The sequence below is a fragment of the Poecilia mexicana genome, unplaced genomic scaffold (genome assembly GCF_051168715.1).
Source record: "Poecilia mexicana isolate PSO_F unplaced genomic scaffold, ASM5116871v1 scaffold_1, whole genome shotgun sequence".
Taxonomy (NCBI): Eukaryota; Metazoa; Chordata; class Actinopteri; order Cyprinodontiformes; family Poeciliidae; genus Poecilia; species Poecilia mexicana.
Window position 1 is genome coordinate 15,625,241 of NW_028263370.1, and position 15,716 is coordinate 15,640,956.

The window sequence follows — 15,716 nt, forward strand, 5'->3', positions numbered from 1 at the left end:
GGGACAAAAATTGGTTTTGAAATTATCTGAACTAACCAATTTATTTTTTGTATCTCTTGAATGAACAGGAGAAGAAGCGAGATGGCTACACTGTAAATCACTGGAGCAACTTTTAGTTGTGTCTACTCTATCTTCCACTCCAAGTCAAATAGATTTAGGGAGTTTTAGATTTTGAACCTAAATGTGAGTTTGTGAAAGATAAACTTAATTCAAAATGTAATTAATAAAATTAACTGTTATAAATCGCAATAAAATTGTAATTAGAGTACTGCATGTCTTATTATTTTAGCAGAAGTTGATGTGATTGTTTAAAATAAAACCAGTTGCAACATGTTAAACAGCTCTGTTGCGGTTATTTTAAACATAATGAAACTGTAATTTTTACTTAACCTATAGAGCTGATCCGACACCAGTACCAACGCAGTGCATGACTGACATATAAACACTGTGATAATCAGCTCCATACCTGTATAGTGTCCTCCATGCATTCCTCCATGATGGTTGCACACAGCATAGAGGTCGTACAGGCAATCTTGTGGGAGGAGTGAGTCAGCAGGAGGATGAGTTTGGCCTGAAGTCTGCTTCCGGGAAGAGGAAGAAGACCCCGAATGCAGATTCTTCATACTTTGACTACTCTTCGCTACATGAGGGGCCATGTTCAGCGCAGTCAGGGGGAACCGAACCAGGGTAGACAGCTTGTTCCTCCGCTCACCAACCTGTTAGAACATTTCAAGGACATTATGAAAGATTGTTAGACAAAACAATCATTTTAGAAGTTCATAAAGTGGCAACATGAAGTTCAAGATTGCTTGATTTAAAAATGAGGAATGCATGAAACTGAATTTAAAAAAAATTCAAACCACAACAAGCAGTCATTAAGAATGGAAAAGAGGAGGCCATGAAAAGAAATTCCATTAGAAACCCTCTTTAGACCTATAAAAATTACACTTTGCCTGTCCTTAAAACGTTTAGCATATCACAATTCCTCATATATCCTAAAAAAGATTTCAATGATTCACAGAAATGACCAAACAGAAAGGGGAAGGACTTCTGTATCTAAAATATGACCTATTTTGCTTCACTTTTCCATTTGCACATCCTAAGATTCTCATTTCTGATCCTGTCTTAGATTTTTATCTATTTTTTTATTTATGCTCTTTAGTTGTTAAAACTTGGGGTGTCCTGATGATAGTTTTTTCCAGAGTATGTGTACTTTAGTTTAAGTACTTGCCGATACTGAGTACAGATAAGTTAACAAGCTAGTACTTATACTTCACCCAAAAACTTTTAAAAACAAAATAAGCCTGCAATACAGACATAAGTTATAAGAAAATGTATCATAAAGTTGTTAAGAGTTCTTATAAAAATGTGCATTATGCTATTGCTTTTATAAAATCTAAATCAAAGCATATAATTTAATTTCACCTTCACTTCCATGTAGCCTTTGGAGATATTCATAACCAATTTCAGAAACAAACATTAAGGAGGTTAAAGTTTGTAACTTTATGTAAGTGTAATAACACATCAATTCATTGAAAATGAATGCTGAAATTAACACCATTATATCTCTGTAAATTAGATTTCTGATGAGGCTTATTTGACAAAATAAAAACACCTTTTTAAAAACCATATTTTTCGTTAAGCCTCTCAATCTGAAATTTAATATAACATTCTAATCTTAAATAAGGTTTAATTAGCTGCAAAAAGAAAATCATTAACAGAAAAGCCGTAAATATCAGTCTGAGTAATTATTCTGCAATGCGTTTCATTTAATGAAATTAACTGTGGAAAACTAATAATCCTCGAATTTGTTGAGATGCTGAATACAAAATATATTTTTTTTGTTCTTTGTCAATTGCTAATTTGGAAATAATTGGAAATTATTAGAAGTTATATAAATCGTTTCATAACCTTTTTATATAACTCGTAAGAAGAACACTTTATATAACTAAGGTTTTATAATCTGTTTTTTCCTCTTAACCGTGAGACTTGGGCGTAGGGGGCAAATTGACTATTGTTCGGAGGTCATGCTGACCGAACGTGGTCATCCTGACCACGAACTTCTGCGCGTTGGGGAATCGGCCACCGCATCTGATTGGTTGTGGTGACTTCCTTTTGCGTGAGATGAGGTGAATAATTGGAGGAGAGCCCTCGGCCCTGGCAGAGTCTGCCGTGGGTCGCGTACGGACGCCCGGCCACGTGATTGCTACTCTGCCTGGATCGACGGCTCTCCGGTCCATGCGTCAAGGTAAGAGGGAAAGATATAGAGGACAATATATATATATATATATATATATATATATATATATATATATATATATATATATATATATATATATAGCATCACGTATCGGTGTGTGAATGATTGCTTTGCTGTGCAGCATTGCTATGCTGTAATCTGTGGGGAATAAAAGACATTTATTCTAGCAGACCAGCGTGTTGACTCATTCTTGTTGCCGATCACCTCCGATCCTGTCTAAAATTTCATAAAACAGATGCACATATAGATAATATCATATAGGTACAAAAAAGTTCATGGAAGAATGAATTATAAACATAGAAATTTAAAATGCACCTACACTTACTTTTGAACCTGTAGAAAAACCCCTTTAAGAAGCCACCTCTGTCTGATTGAGTGGTTTGTTGACACCCTGTTCACACTGAAAATGTTGCTGAAGTCTATAGAAATGCTCGGTAATGGAGTCAACATAATGAGAGGTCTGACAGTATCAAAAAAAAGTGCAGGAGGTGTTGCCCCGTTCTCGGGGCTTTCAGCAGTTTTTCCTTGTCATATGTTCAGGTCGCAGAAAGAGTCTTGTTTGCAAAATCGAGCTTCTGCAGAGACAGATTCTTCCCCCAGGTTGTCTCCGATGAAAATAATGAAACCTTACAGCCTGAGTTGTGAGCTGCTCTACTTTGAAACACAAAAGCACATTTTCACCATCACAACCCGCCTTTCTTTTTTCTCTTCTTTATATAAAATGGCTGTACATACACATACAAGTAGGTACTGCTTCTTTTACCCCTTATTTTCTTTCCCCTGAGGATTTTGTATTTAAACCTAATGTCTTGTCCTCTGTGAATGCCTGAAACTGAAGTCAGATTCCGGGTTTGTGAACATAATACTGGCCAATAAAGTTGATTCTGATTAAAACATGAGATTGCTGTTTCAGTCTGAGCTGTTCAGTACGCAAGTGAACTTTTTTTAAACTTTCTTCACAAGTGTGTTCATGTACCAATCGAAGCCTTGCAGCAGCCTTCTGCGCAGACTGGGGATGGATAAGATCCTTCGCATTCAAACCCATGAAAAGGCCATTACAATAATCAAAAAAAGGTTGAATAAAAACATGAATAATGCTCTCTGGTTTTGCAGCCACGTTTTCACAAGTCGTGCAGGTCTAACTCAAGGCAGCAGACGTTTCCATCACCAGCCAGACTGCTGCCTGGGGACAGGGATTGGAAAAAAGAAAAAAGAAAAAAAGTCCAGACATAGCCAGACACGGTTCATTTCTGTCAAACTTGATGCTCCAATGTTCTGCAAACACCATGTGGTACATGAGCGGGCGTGTTGTGAAGCCCCGGCTGTTCATTTCTAGAGGCAACACATGCACAGTGTCTACCATGTTCCCCCATGGATCCCGGCTCCACACTGAGGATTGCTGGCTGTTTCTGGAGGCAGGGCAGCATAGTCTGATCGGTCAGACCGAGACGGAGAACCTTGAGAGAAACTGGCCGTTTTAAGCTCATTCACATTGCACACAATTTTTTTTTTTTTTTTTTTTTTATAAGTTGGAAAAAACACTAGCATTATCTTGTTTAAAATATTGCTGACACTTTGAATCTGGTGTTTGAGGAACGCATCCAAAAGTTGAACAATAAGTTATGGTTTTCTGGATTCCACAGCTGAGGTGGTTTTACTGTGAAAATGACAGACCTCTCTAATCTCCAAGTTGGAAAACTTGAAAAATCGACTGTGTATCAAATACTTTTTCCCCAGTAGAAGAAGTCATGTTAGAGTAACTCCAATATAAGTAATAAGCTTTCACTGGCTGAATGGCAGGATTTTTTTAATGCTAATAAATATAGTTTTTAAAGATAACCAAAAACAATCAAAAGATTTACAAGAACTAGAGATTAGAAATCAGATCCATTGTCACTCTCCACTCAGTGCAGGGACACAGACACACCATTATTAACCCAAATAATGTAGACAGTCAGAATAGCCTGGTCTGTGTTGGTGATTAGATTCAGGTCAGAATGCAGCACACAGGAGAGAGGCAGACGTGATGTCTGTCGTTAGTAAACCTAGGAAAATGATGCTGCACATGGGGAAGGAAACCTGAGGTGGCGCGGAGGACAGAGGCAAAGATCTCGGATGGTTGCGTGTCATCACATTTCAGGTCAGCAAAGCTCAGCAAGAAACTGGGAACATTTTTAGCAAACTAAAATATTCCAAGAAGCTTCCTTGGTTGCATCATTCGGATCCTTCCCAACCAAATGAATCACTGCGGGTCGTGATGGCTGCTCACAAGTGCCTGCAGAGAGAAGTCGAGGTAATTGTCCAAACATCATTTCCATCACTACGGCATGTCGGCCTCAAAGGAATAAAAAGCAGAGCCAGCCTCTTCATCTGTGACCCAGTTACCTCTAGATGGGAGGTTCAGAAGTCATTAGTTGCAGAACCTCAGGAACTAAAGAGCAGGTTTTATTCTGAAACAATCAGAGCAGCTAACTCTCTAAAGTCTTGCTTGGTTGTCAAATGATGTAAATGCAGTGAATATCTAAGTCATTTTGAAACAGTTTGTGGTTCTCCTCAAAATAACTGTCATTATCTATAAAAATACAAACTTACTGTAACTTCCTCACGTTTCTGAAGTACAGTTTAGGGTGGTGGAGCTCCATTTTGGTAATTCCTGCACTCATTTCCTATTTTATTTGTTTATTTGTTTCCTTTAATTTAACCAGGTAAAACCCCGTTGAGATCCAGATCTCATTAGCATGAAGGATCTGAGAAGAAAATCTGCAACTCACAACAAGCTGACTACACGAGAGTAAAACAAATTAAACCACATATACAAGTTTAAAACAAATTACAACACAATGACACTAATTAATAGATCATGTTTTTTCTTAAGAACCGCTTGTGAATTGCTGCAATGTGTTCAGATCCGAATTTGTAAATAGTCAGTTGAGCTTTAATGTGCTAAACCTTGCTTCTATTGCAAATTGATCTACAACCTCAATGTCGTCTGTTGTCACCACTAATGGCTCATTCTGTTTTGTTGGTTTTAAATTGTCCTGCTTTACTCTAAAGGGTGAAACGTTGAGAGTGATCGTTTGTCACTGCAAATATTTTTCAGTCTGAATAGCACAATGATTACATTTGTAGATAACTTGTAAACCAAGAAAATTGCATTGGGGGAGGGCATGTTTCATTTTTCAACTTGAAGATATTGTGGGTTTTGTCGACTGTTTAATTTGATCCTTCAGTATCTTTGTTTTTCACTGATTGATTATTGTGAAGCTTTCTGCAGCAGTACAGATGGCTGGGCCATGGGGGTGCATTCAAGTACCACTCTTGGTACTTGAATGCACATGAATGCACATGAATGCACTCCAGCCAATCATTCCAGCATAATGCGAGTATCACTGAAGATTATTTAGAGCTGGCAGTCACCGTCTATTTAAAAGACAGCATGAAGATGTTTTTGTACTTGGTACTTGAATGGTTAATTACAGACTTGCTTGCAAAAACTCAAAAACTCCTAAATTCAACCATTTGTGATAGTGAAATTATTTTCCAGTAAATTGGTTTCCTGTAAATGAGGAAAGCTGGTCTCTTTTAAACTGATAATTCAAATTATATTGTTAGAAGTAAACTTCTCTGCAGTGTTGTTCAGCTGCCCATAAATATTATGAAAAATGGGAAAATTGCAAAATGGAAATGAGATACTTTACAGTGTTTGGACAATTATTAGCAAAATCTTACTTTTGAAGATTTTATTTTTATTTTTTTTATTACTTACCAACTATTCTCTTGGTTAAACCAAAAATGTTAATAAACCTTAAACATGAAGAAAATAAAAATGAGGTTTTGACCATCTTAGAATAACATGTCTGCACAATTATTTGGCAACTATTATTGCACAGAATAATCATGCAACTGAATGAAAAACATTTTCCCATCTCACTTTTTGTATGTTTATCTGTTCAAGTAAGAACTGATGCTCAACATTTTTTCAATAAACATTTGACATTTTAAAAAATAGAGATGGATAAAGCCATCCTTGTTTTCAAAAACAGTGATAAGTTTTCCAGTCATGGATTCAGTCAGTTTCTTGATCTGATGAAGATCAACTTTCTGTGGAGAAGCAACCGCAGACTCTGTTCAGAGAGCCGCTTTCTTTAAGTGGAAATCTCCTGCTTATGAGCAGCTCTACTGGGTTCAGCTCATGAAATGGTTAAACGACTTACCTAACAATTGTGCACAAAGCAAAAAATACCAACATTCATACGTCTATGTTTTTAATGCATGTCGTGCCTCCTGGACAATCTTTCATCTCTGGCGAGCCGTCCACCGGTTCTCTCATGTACGGGCGGTGAGTCTGTCTTTTATCTGCTGCACCGCATCTGGCTGTCCAAATGTATCGTGCAATTATCAGTCTGACAGACATACTGATGACCTAAATGAAGACTGATGCATTTTAGGTCTTCAAAAGATATAAAATGCCTGGATGATATTTCTCAAGCCAAAAAACCCCCACAAATAATCACAAATCTAGCTTGCTGACTGACACAATCTTTTGAATTCAGAAGAACGCCAACAGAACACACTGGCATGAAGCACATTGGATTAGGGCTGAAACGATTCCTCGAATGATTCGAGTACCTCGATTACTAAAATTCCTCGAGGAAAATTTACCTGCCTCGAAGCTTCGTTAATTTATGTTTTATTAGTTAGCGCACCGTGTTCCGGCCGGGACTTCATTTGCGTTGCGCGGAGCTCTCACTTCCGCCTCTGAGTTGTTGACAAAAGCTAAGTCTCAGCGGCATAAAGTCCAATCTTCAAGATTGGCCCGTGGGGATTTTATGGATTGATGATAATGCCCGACTTTTTATCGTTTTTGGGGAACCAATAAGCATCCTTAAAATGACTGGGGGAATGCCTGGAGTACGGCAGCATTTCTCCTCCGGGGCTGCTGGTTGAAAGCGAACGGCGGGAAGAGCGCTGAGGTGAGCGGATAGCCTGAACAGGGCGGGCGGCTGAGTAGCTGATGCTTACCGTGTAAATGTAGCCTTACCGACGAACCGCACAATAAATTTCATATCCCGGTCTGAAGAAACGGGTGGCGGAGCGCATCGTACATGGCTGGTAGATGAGTTTCTGAGTGTGACCAGTGAAGGTGTCGTAAATATCCCGTATTGCTTCCCCCCGTGTTCGTCCCCCGGTCTAACGGTTCGTCAGTCCGCTGGTCTATTTCCTCCCCTCCACCCCATCTTACGTTCGTTCATTCGCCCTCTCCTCCCACTCCAGGCGGCATTTCCCGTATTTTCAAACCCAAAGCGTGACGGGTTAGGTGGCAAGGTGAGTTTAATTAATCTATTAAACTCACTGAAGATGAATACATAAACTAAAAGCTGGATTGTAGACATTTTTTATAAGCATATTTGTGAGCCTGCCTCTTTGTTATTAAATTCAATATAATTTCAGATTTTTCTATAACTTTTCTTCTGGTTAACTTAGAAAGTGAGCTATTATTGTTACAGGTTAGTTTTCTAAACTACAAAAAAGCAACTGTTAGGGATGCTCAAATATGAAAAATTGGACTGATATTGATATCTGATAGTAACACCGGTATTATGCCAGATTTACCAATATTTCATTTTATAATTTTTTTTATCCGATTACTCGATTAATCGTAAGAATAATCGATAGATTACTCGATTACTAAAATATTCGTTTACAACAGCCCTACATTGGATCATCATTTTCATTAAGTAAACATTGCATCTGTAATCTCCTATGTAGCTGCAAACAGCTGTGCAGATTGATGCTGGTAATTTTGAACGGGGTATTAATTTAAATAATTTTAAGGTATTGCTATATGCCTTTCAAAACCAAGTCAAAACAGCCCTTCTTATCAAAAGTAATGTTTCTGAAACGCACCATTGAGAGAAAACAGATTGAAAAAATCCCCCTTTATCTAAAAAGCAGCTCTGAATAGCAAGAACCTTTCATGCTCCGTTTTTCCAAAAGGAGATTTATCAGTTGTATTCATGAAACTATTTCTCAAAAACTGGACAAGCTTTAAGAATCACAGAGTACCGTATTTTCCGCACTATAAGACGCACCTAAAAACCTTCAATTTCCTCAAAAGCCGACAGTGCGCCTTATAATCCGGTGCGCCTTATATATGGACCAATATTGAGCCACAACAGGTCCAGCAACGGACCTTACCACAGGGGCCGCGTTTCATTGGCTAATGCCCATTTTAGGTCACAGTGCAGCTACCACGTGCGTGACCGTCTCACAAACACAAGCTACAGTAGTAAACATATGCTAATGTACATTGTGGACCATCAAAACCATGAATGCCGACTTACCCAGCCTTGCAAGAACAATAGGCATCAGTGATCTTGTCCACAGCTATATTTATGCTGAGGGTGTGAGGATCTGCTGTTTTCCTCATCTATCGGTAGCTTTTAGCTGTGACGCGCACAATGTTGGAGGCATCCAGTGGCTCAAACACCTTGATGTCGTCCAAAAAAGATGACATGAACTTGTTGGTTCCCCTGTCCATTGTCGTGGCTGATATGTTGTGAAAATCCGGCAGAAATGCTACGCTAATTAACTCAGATCGAAATGAAAGACGTCATGTTTACACAGACATGCAGTAGGCTGCTTACGTAGTTGGTCCACTACGGTAAGCAGCCGCCAACTTCTTTTTCCCCCGTAGAAGAAGTAGTGCGCGGTGCATGCTGGGATAGTTGTCAGAACACTGGTTTGTTAATAAAGTTTGATAATACATTTAAAGGGGGGGAGGGGCAGGGGAAGAGAGACAGAGACTGCAGCGGCAGCGTGTCGGTTGGTCTGTGTTACCCAGAAAGCAGTTGGGCATAATATCGCAACACCAACACCGTGAGTGAAACAACGGCTGGGCCAGCCTACTATATAAAGTACTCGGGGACCATTTCTTTATTAATGTGGATGTGTAATAATAGAGTATGAAGCGTCTATTCTATGCGCCTTATAATGCGGTACGCCTAATGTATGAAAAAAGTCCTAAAATAGGCCATTCATTGAAGGTGCGCCTTATAATCCGGTGCGCCTTATAGTGCGGAAAATACGGTAGTTTTCACTGAAGCCTTGCGCTGCTTATATTTATTCTGCTCTCTACAAACATTAGATTAATCCTGAAAATAAATGTAGTTTCCCTTTTGGATCAATAAAATATATATTTTTAACTGAATTGAATGCACTATTATGCTCTGTCCACTTGTACAGCCACAGAGTTATGTAGTAGTGCAAGTAAGGATTAAAAAGTCAGACACTTGGAGATGCTGAAGGATTAAACTAATTACAAGAACTAAACCACTGATCCTTAAAACATAATCACTTCATAAACTCAAACATTAAGCTTCCAACTCCAGGCAATCATTCCAGCATAATGCGAGTATCACTGAAGATTATTTAGAGCTGGCAGTCACCGTCTATTTAAAAGACAGCAGGAAGATGTTTTCTTTAAGAAAGGCAAAGCTGCTTCTTGGCTCTCAGCCTAATTAATTGTAGTGTTTGAAGACGTGACTTGACATTTGCACATTCTCACCTCCCTCCTCTCCTGCTCCCACTCCAACCTACGGCCTCTCCCCCTCACACACATAACGTCTTCCTGTCTTTACAAGGACTTTGCTTCGTCTCACATTTGTTCATTTCTACAACCTAAAACTGACTCTTACTCTAAACTTCACCTAAAACACACAGGCATTCGCTCTGACACTCTTGCTATCTCTCAAGCAGCGGTTATACTTTGATGCACCAGAACAACCCTTTGGCATTTCTATTCTCCCTAGAGGTACTTGGCATTTCCTACAGTTCTATAGTTACAGGTAGATGATGCTACAGATAAAATATGCCAACATTTAACAAGTGGCAGAAGTAAAATGTGCAGAGGAAATCAACGTGACAGAAGACGCCCCTTAGATGCAGTGCTTCTTCTGTTCTTGGAGGCAGAAAGGGCAAGTGTCTTGCTCTCTGAATGCATTCTAGCACATCCTTAAAGGAGCCGTGTGTCCCCCTGTGGTTGGCTTTAAGAGTGCCTTAACCAATTTATTTGGTTTGCTGAACCAGGCACGCTGAAGGACTTGATGGCCCTGTTGGTCTTCTCCATAAGGCAAGTCTATCTTTCAGTGTGAATTGTGAATGAAATGTGTCTTATGCAGGATCAGTGGGTAGTGGATCTAATCACCCCCCAGGTCCCACTTTCACAAGTGGTGAAATGTCACATTTCACAAGCTAAACAATTTGCTTGGATGCGATTAAGAACTCTGCTTTTATCTAGAAATATATTGCTCATATTGCTTTCTACTTCTGAGGACAGAATTGCTGCTGCAATTTCTCTGCAAGCTGAGACACACGATTGATGTTGCTGTCAAAGGATTTCTTTACACTCCTAAAACCTGTGAAGTCTACAAATATGCCCCCAACATCAGAAATGTCATGACCGACCTCTGACAGTTCTTTAAATCTGTTTCAGGGCGCAGAGTTCAGTGGACTAAATGAAGTCTAATCCAGAGACTGAACAATCTCCCACTGCAGAGCATGGCGTGACAATCTGGACAGGTTGCTGGAACAAGGTGGTGACTGAGGCTTGTCTTATGATGCTTTGGGGAGCTAATGGTGTGTGACGAGACACAGAGAGGCAGGATGGCTCAACACTGGAAGTGGGTGGAGTTCTTCAGTTCCTGGCACACTTCCACAATTCATCCTACAGCTCACATGCGTTGACCCTCGGGTGTTCTGGCAACATGTAAATCTCACTGAACAACATTTGGATTGAAGTGCTTCTGGAAAAGGAAGATGTACAAAATACTCTGAATAGCTGAACCTTGTGGGAACATTCACCAACATTCAACATTCAGAGTTTTGGCTGCCTAATGTGAAAGAAGGTTAAATACCAATGCTCACAAACCAGGAGAAGGCTGCATAAAAAAGGGCAAATCGTGTTATAACAGAGAAATCTCAGCTGAGTAAATAATTGTACGAGTTCCTGAACAAAAGCGAAACAAAAATGTGAGAATGCTCAGCAAGATGTAAAACTCTGCCAGGTCAGTGTTTGGTGTTCGACAACAACTCTTTGTCTCCAACCTTTTGGCTGCAGAGAACAAATGTTTGCTTCTTAAGGGACAAGAGAGAGCAAGATTTATTGCAAATGAGACCTTTCTAATTCTCTGAGCAACAGAGAGAATTAATCAGGCTTTTTAGTTTGGATGGCAGCCAGTGGAAACAGAAACATTTTGGTTAGTTAGAGTCATCGACCAGCAGGACTTTGGAACAAAGACACAATCTACTGAAATAAGGATGACAAGAGAAGGACTTCAGCATAATGACACCATAGTGGGTTACAAACCCTATAGGGTTTAAAGGGCATATATATTATTATTTAGAGCCAAAACAACCTAAAAAACTGTAAAGGATATACAAATTCCAGATGTCCTTTCAGTTGATTTCCATAGGAAATTTATAATTTGCATACACACTTGTAGGAAACAGAAGAGCCTGTAGAGTCAAATCTAATGAAACATGCATTTTATGTTTCTCAATATTAGACAGAAATTAGAATAACTACCACAAGCTGCAAAGGATGAACACATTTGAAATTAAAGTTATAAAAATGATGATTAAGTGTTTGCCCTTTAAATCAAGCAGCTAAAATAGATCTGGTAAATGGGTAACTGTGTTCCATGTCCTAGCAACTCAAAAAAAACATTGATAAAACAAACATTCCCTTTTTTTTTTTTTCTTTCTTGGGTGTCAAATTGTTATGCAGTTCTGACTCATAATATGAGGGATGAGGACAAAGTAGTTTGTTTCCACAGCTACGATGGGTTTGGTTATCACGATTCTCAAGCTGAGGATTTTGTCATCACTACTGCATGATTTCAGACGTCTGTGACAGGATCTCACAGTGATGAGCAAAACAAAGAATCCCAGCAGGGATTTTTTTTTTTTTTTTTTTTTTTTTGGAAAAAAGCATCGTCATGCTGCAAGGTAGAGCTTCTGACTCTAATCTTTACAAGTCGATGTAAAAAGATGCATCTGAATGAACTGGAATATTATCAAAAAGTGTATTTATTTCAGTCTATATGCAGTTGAACCTGCATAATTTATAGCTCAAAACATCAAATGTACTCCAACATGCATTAATGCACACAGTGGAAACCGTCTTGTGAGTTCAGCCAATCAGCGCTAATGAAAATGATTGGCTGCTTTGCAAACAATCTGCTTCACAAGTGAGACTTTCTTTGAAATAAGAAATTGTGACTTCAGGCAGAAAGAATCAAATGTTTGAATGTATTTTGATCAAACTAATATATGCAAACGTTCTCATTAATATTCAAATGAGTATTTATCAACAAGTTACAGAGAGAGACCACATTTTCAGTAACAACAAGCTTCAGGCGTCAATCTGGCCAGATGTTCACCACTCATGGTCAGAAATGACATTGTTTATTCAAACTGGTTGATTTACAAGACAAAAAGACAAGCTTGTGAGGAAAGTGCTAAAATTTTCTGTACAGCTCTGGTCTGAACTAATCCTGAGGAGAGGCTTTGTTTTCTACTCCAAAACCAGATCTCATGTGTTTAGATCACCCACTTGTGAATATTACGGCGCTGTATAAAAACGAGATATGCATCCAGAGATACTGAACTGAAATACAAGCCAAGCTGTTAAAAAGAAAACGAATGAAGGTGCAGCATATTTGTTAATCCTATTGAATTAATTATGTCAAAGCACATTCAGATTTAGTATTAGTTTCTTTGGTTTGAGTTTGTCAGCGCGCTACAACCTGACTTTGGCAACATTTTCTCTGCAAAATTTAGTTCTGGACTCAATTCCTCATGAGGGCATTTTTATTTTATTTGGATGCTTGGATTCACACAGCTAAAAACTAAAAACCATCTTTAGCAATAGGAGAAGATAACATGAGAGGATGAACATTTTTACAGCTGGGAACCTGGACATATGCCATACAAATAAATGTGGAGCATCAGGTGCTGGAAAGAGGTATTTTGTTTGTGCAGAAGTGAATTACTGACAATCTTAAAAATCACGAAAAGTTATCAAAACATGACACATGCAGCCATTTAATGAATAAATGCTGAAAAAAGTAAGGAAAGAGTTTTGGTGCAGATTCTCGTGGGTGCAAAACACCATTTCATAAAAAAGTCAGGTTCTGAAAGATAATTTTAGCAATAACAAAGTCCAAATATATCAGAGATGGAAAAGAAAAAAAGGATAGCTGGTATGAATGTAGCTTTGAAATGCATATTTTATCAAGTTTAAGGAAATATTCATGAGGAATAATTCACAGGAATAACAGAGGAGAGGAAAGCGAAGGTCCGGCAGATGTATAGAAAAACAGAAATCTTAATATTAGCAGGCTCAGAATTGGAATCTGTAATTATATTTCAGAGTAGCAGAGTAATTGGTTGTCCTGAACCAATTAAGAAATAAATGTAATATAGCTTACACACATTCTGAACAAGTCAGCGCATTAATTAACTAAACCATCAAACAAAAAATAAATACTGTTCAAAAAAAGATGTATTCATCACCTTTCTTGTCAAAGCAGAAATATAAAAAATGTAATGGCTTTACTGCAGGCAGAGTTTTCCTTAAGTAAAAAAGCAAATTAATGTGATTATTTTAGGTCATGATTTGAAATCCTGCCTCTTTAATTGATAAATGTTTACTATTTAAAAAAAACAAAAACATCTTGAATATATCTACATCTGGATCTGTAAAACCAAGACCACAAGATTACAGATTCTACTAAACTGAGGTAGAAACTGCTGTACAACGACATCATTTACATTTTATGTCATTCACAAGAAATCGCTGCTTACTGTGTCAAAAATTTAAATTTGACAAAATGAGATTGATCACATTTCAAAGCCTCTAATTAAATAAATTAAGATTTAGGTGTCCAACTGCTATCGAAAGTAGAAAAATATAAACTGGGAAGTTATCACACCCACTGATGTGTTTAATATCTGACAGTTTATGCATACTGCTCTTTATTGGTCGTAGGGTTAGACTCTGTTGTTGGTTTAGCCTTTATTTTTAAACTCACATGTGTGAATCAATTTAACATCCCAGCTCTTTTGCAAATTATTGACTTTCACTCTCTTATGTTGTAATTTATTTCCTGTTTACTCAGCTGAAGGAGCGAGAAATAAAATTCTTGGCCTGTCATGGATTTGATCACATGCTCATACAAAAACATTGATTTCTGCATTTATCCAACAACGTGAAATTAGTGTATGCTAGATCACAACCCCTGAGTTCATTATGAACCGGTTTTGGTTTCACACACCTGACGGAAGCGCTTGAGGTGGAGGATGAGGATGTCGGGCAGCGTCCACAGGCTCATCTTCACCATGCCCTGCTGCAGCTGCTTGCAGTGCGGACACTTCCAGGCGTCGTCTGGAGCGAGCTGAAATCAAACATTAAGGTTTTAGAAACTATTGTTTATTCTAAGTCTTAGAGCTTTTAAACACTTTTGCACAGCAAACCCAAAAATAAGCCCAATGCCTTTCTGCACGGAGTTTGCCAGATTTTTCTACATTTTCCTGCTTCTCTCCTGATTTCTGAAACTGAGTATGTTAGGGCTGCTCTCTAAATGCCCTCAGTGTGCATGCATGGTTAGTTTTACTTTTGTGACTTTCTAAGACAACCAGATACACGCAGAAGACAATAAATGTGACTGATCAGCATGGGAAATACCAGTGGTAAAAGAAACGTTGAAATGTACATTGGATGCTAATATTGTAGTAAAAGTATCAAACTTTAAATAACTGAAAATTAATTACTTAATAAATGAAAGAAGGAAAGCGAGTTGATGGGCTCTTCCAGGTAAGGTCTCTTTTAAGAAGAGAGAAAGAACCGCTACTTTATTCATGAAATGACTGAGAAATGTGTTGCAGTAATTTTCAGGAAGCAGCACAACATGTTGAGGTAGAAGAGAAACAAAAGTGTTGATGGAGTCAACACTTCTGGTTTTTCCTGCTACAACTCTGAGAAATAAGATTTTACTTCCTTATTATGAGATTAAGTCCTGTCGCAGTGGCTGCATGTTCAAGTGGCTCATCAGAACCGTCACCTGCTGCTCAGGGAGAGTAATTACCAAGATGAGCACTTCTTCCATGATGGTTTCGACAAGAAAGGAAAGTGCAGAGTACTGTTCTATGCTGCTTAAAAAGCAACATGTCTGCTGGGCAAGAGAAAGAAAGAAAAAGCCAGAGATAACAAGAAACAACAGCAGCTATTCCATCTCAGTTTCAGTGCATCTCTTGACTCCTAGTTGTCCAAGTTCCATCCATCCATTTTCTTTACACCCTTGTCCCTAGTGAGGTCGGGAGGGTTGCTGGTGCCTATCTCCAGCTAACGTTGCAGGCGAGAGGCGGGGTCACCCTGGACAGGTCGCCAGTCTGT

At 38.6% G+C, this 15,716-nt stretch overlaps 1 protein-coding gene across 1 annotated transcript in view; it reads right to left on the reverse strand.

The window, feature by feature from the left end:
* Positions 1–15,716, reverse strand: part of usp43a (ubiquitin specific peptidase 43a) — a 121,048-nt gene that overhangs the window by 19,446 nt on the left and 85,886 nt on the right. The window contains exons 12-13 of the mRNA XM_088005349.1: positions 14,599–14,718; positions 467–716 (exon numbers count right to left, since the gene is read on the reverse strand). Of these exons, the coding sequence (XP_087861475.1) occupies positions 467–716; positions 14,599–14,718 (370 nt within the window). The remainder of the gene's footprint in view (positions 1–466; positions 717–14,598; positions 14,719–15,716) is intronic.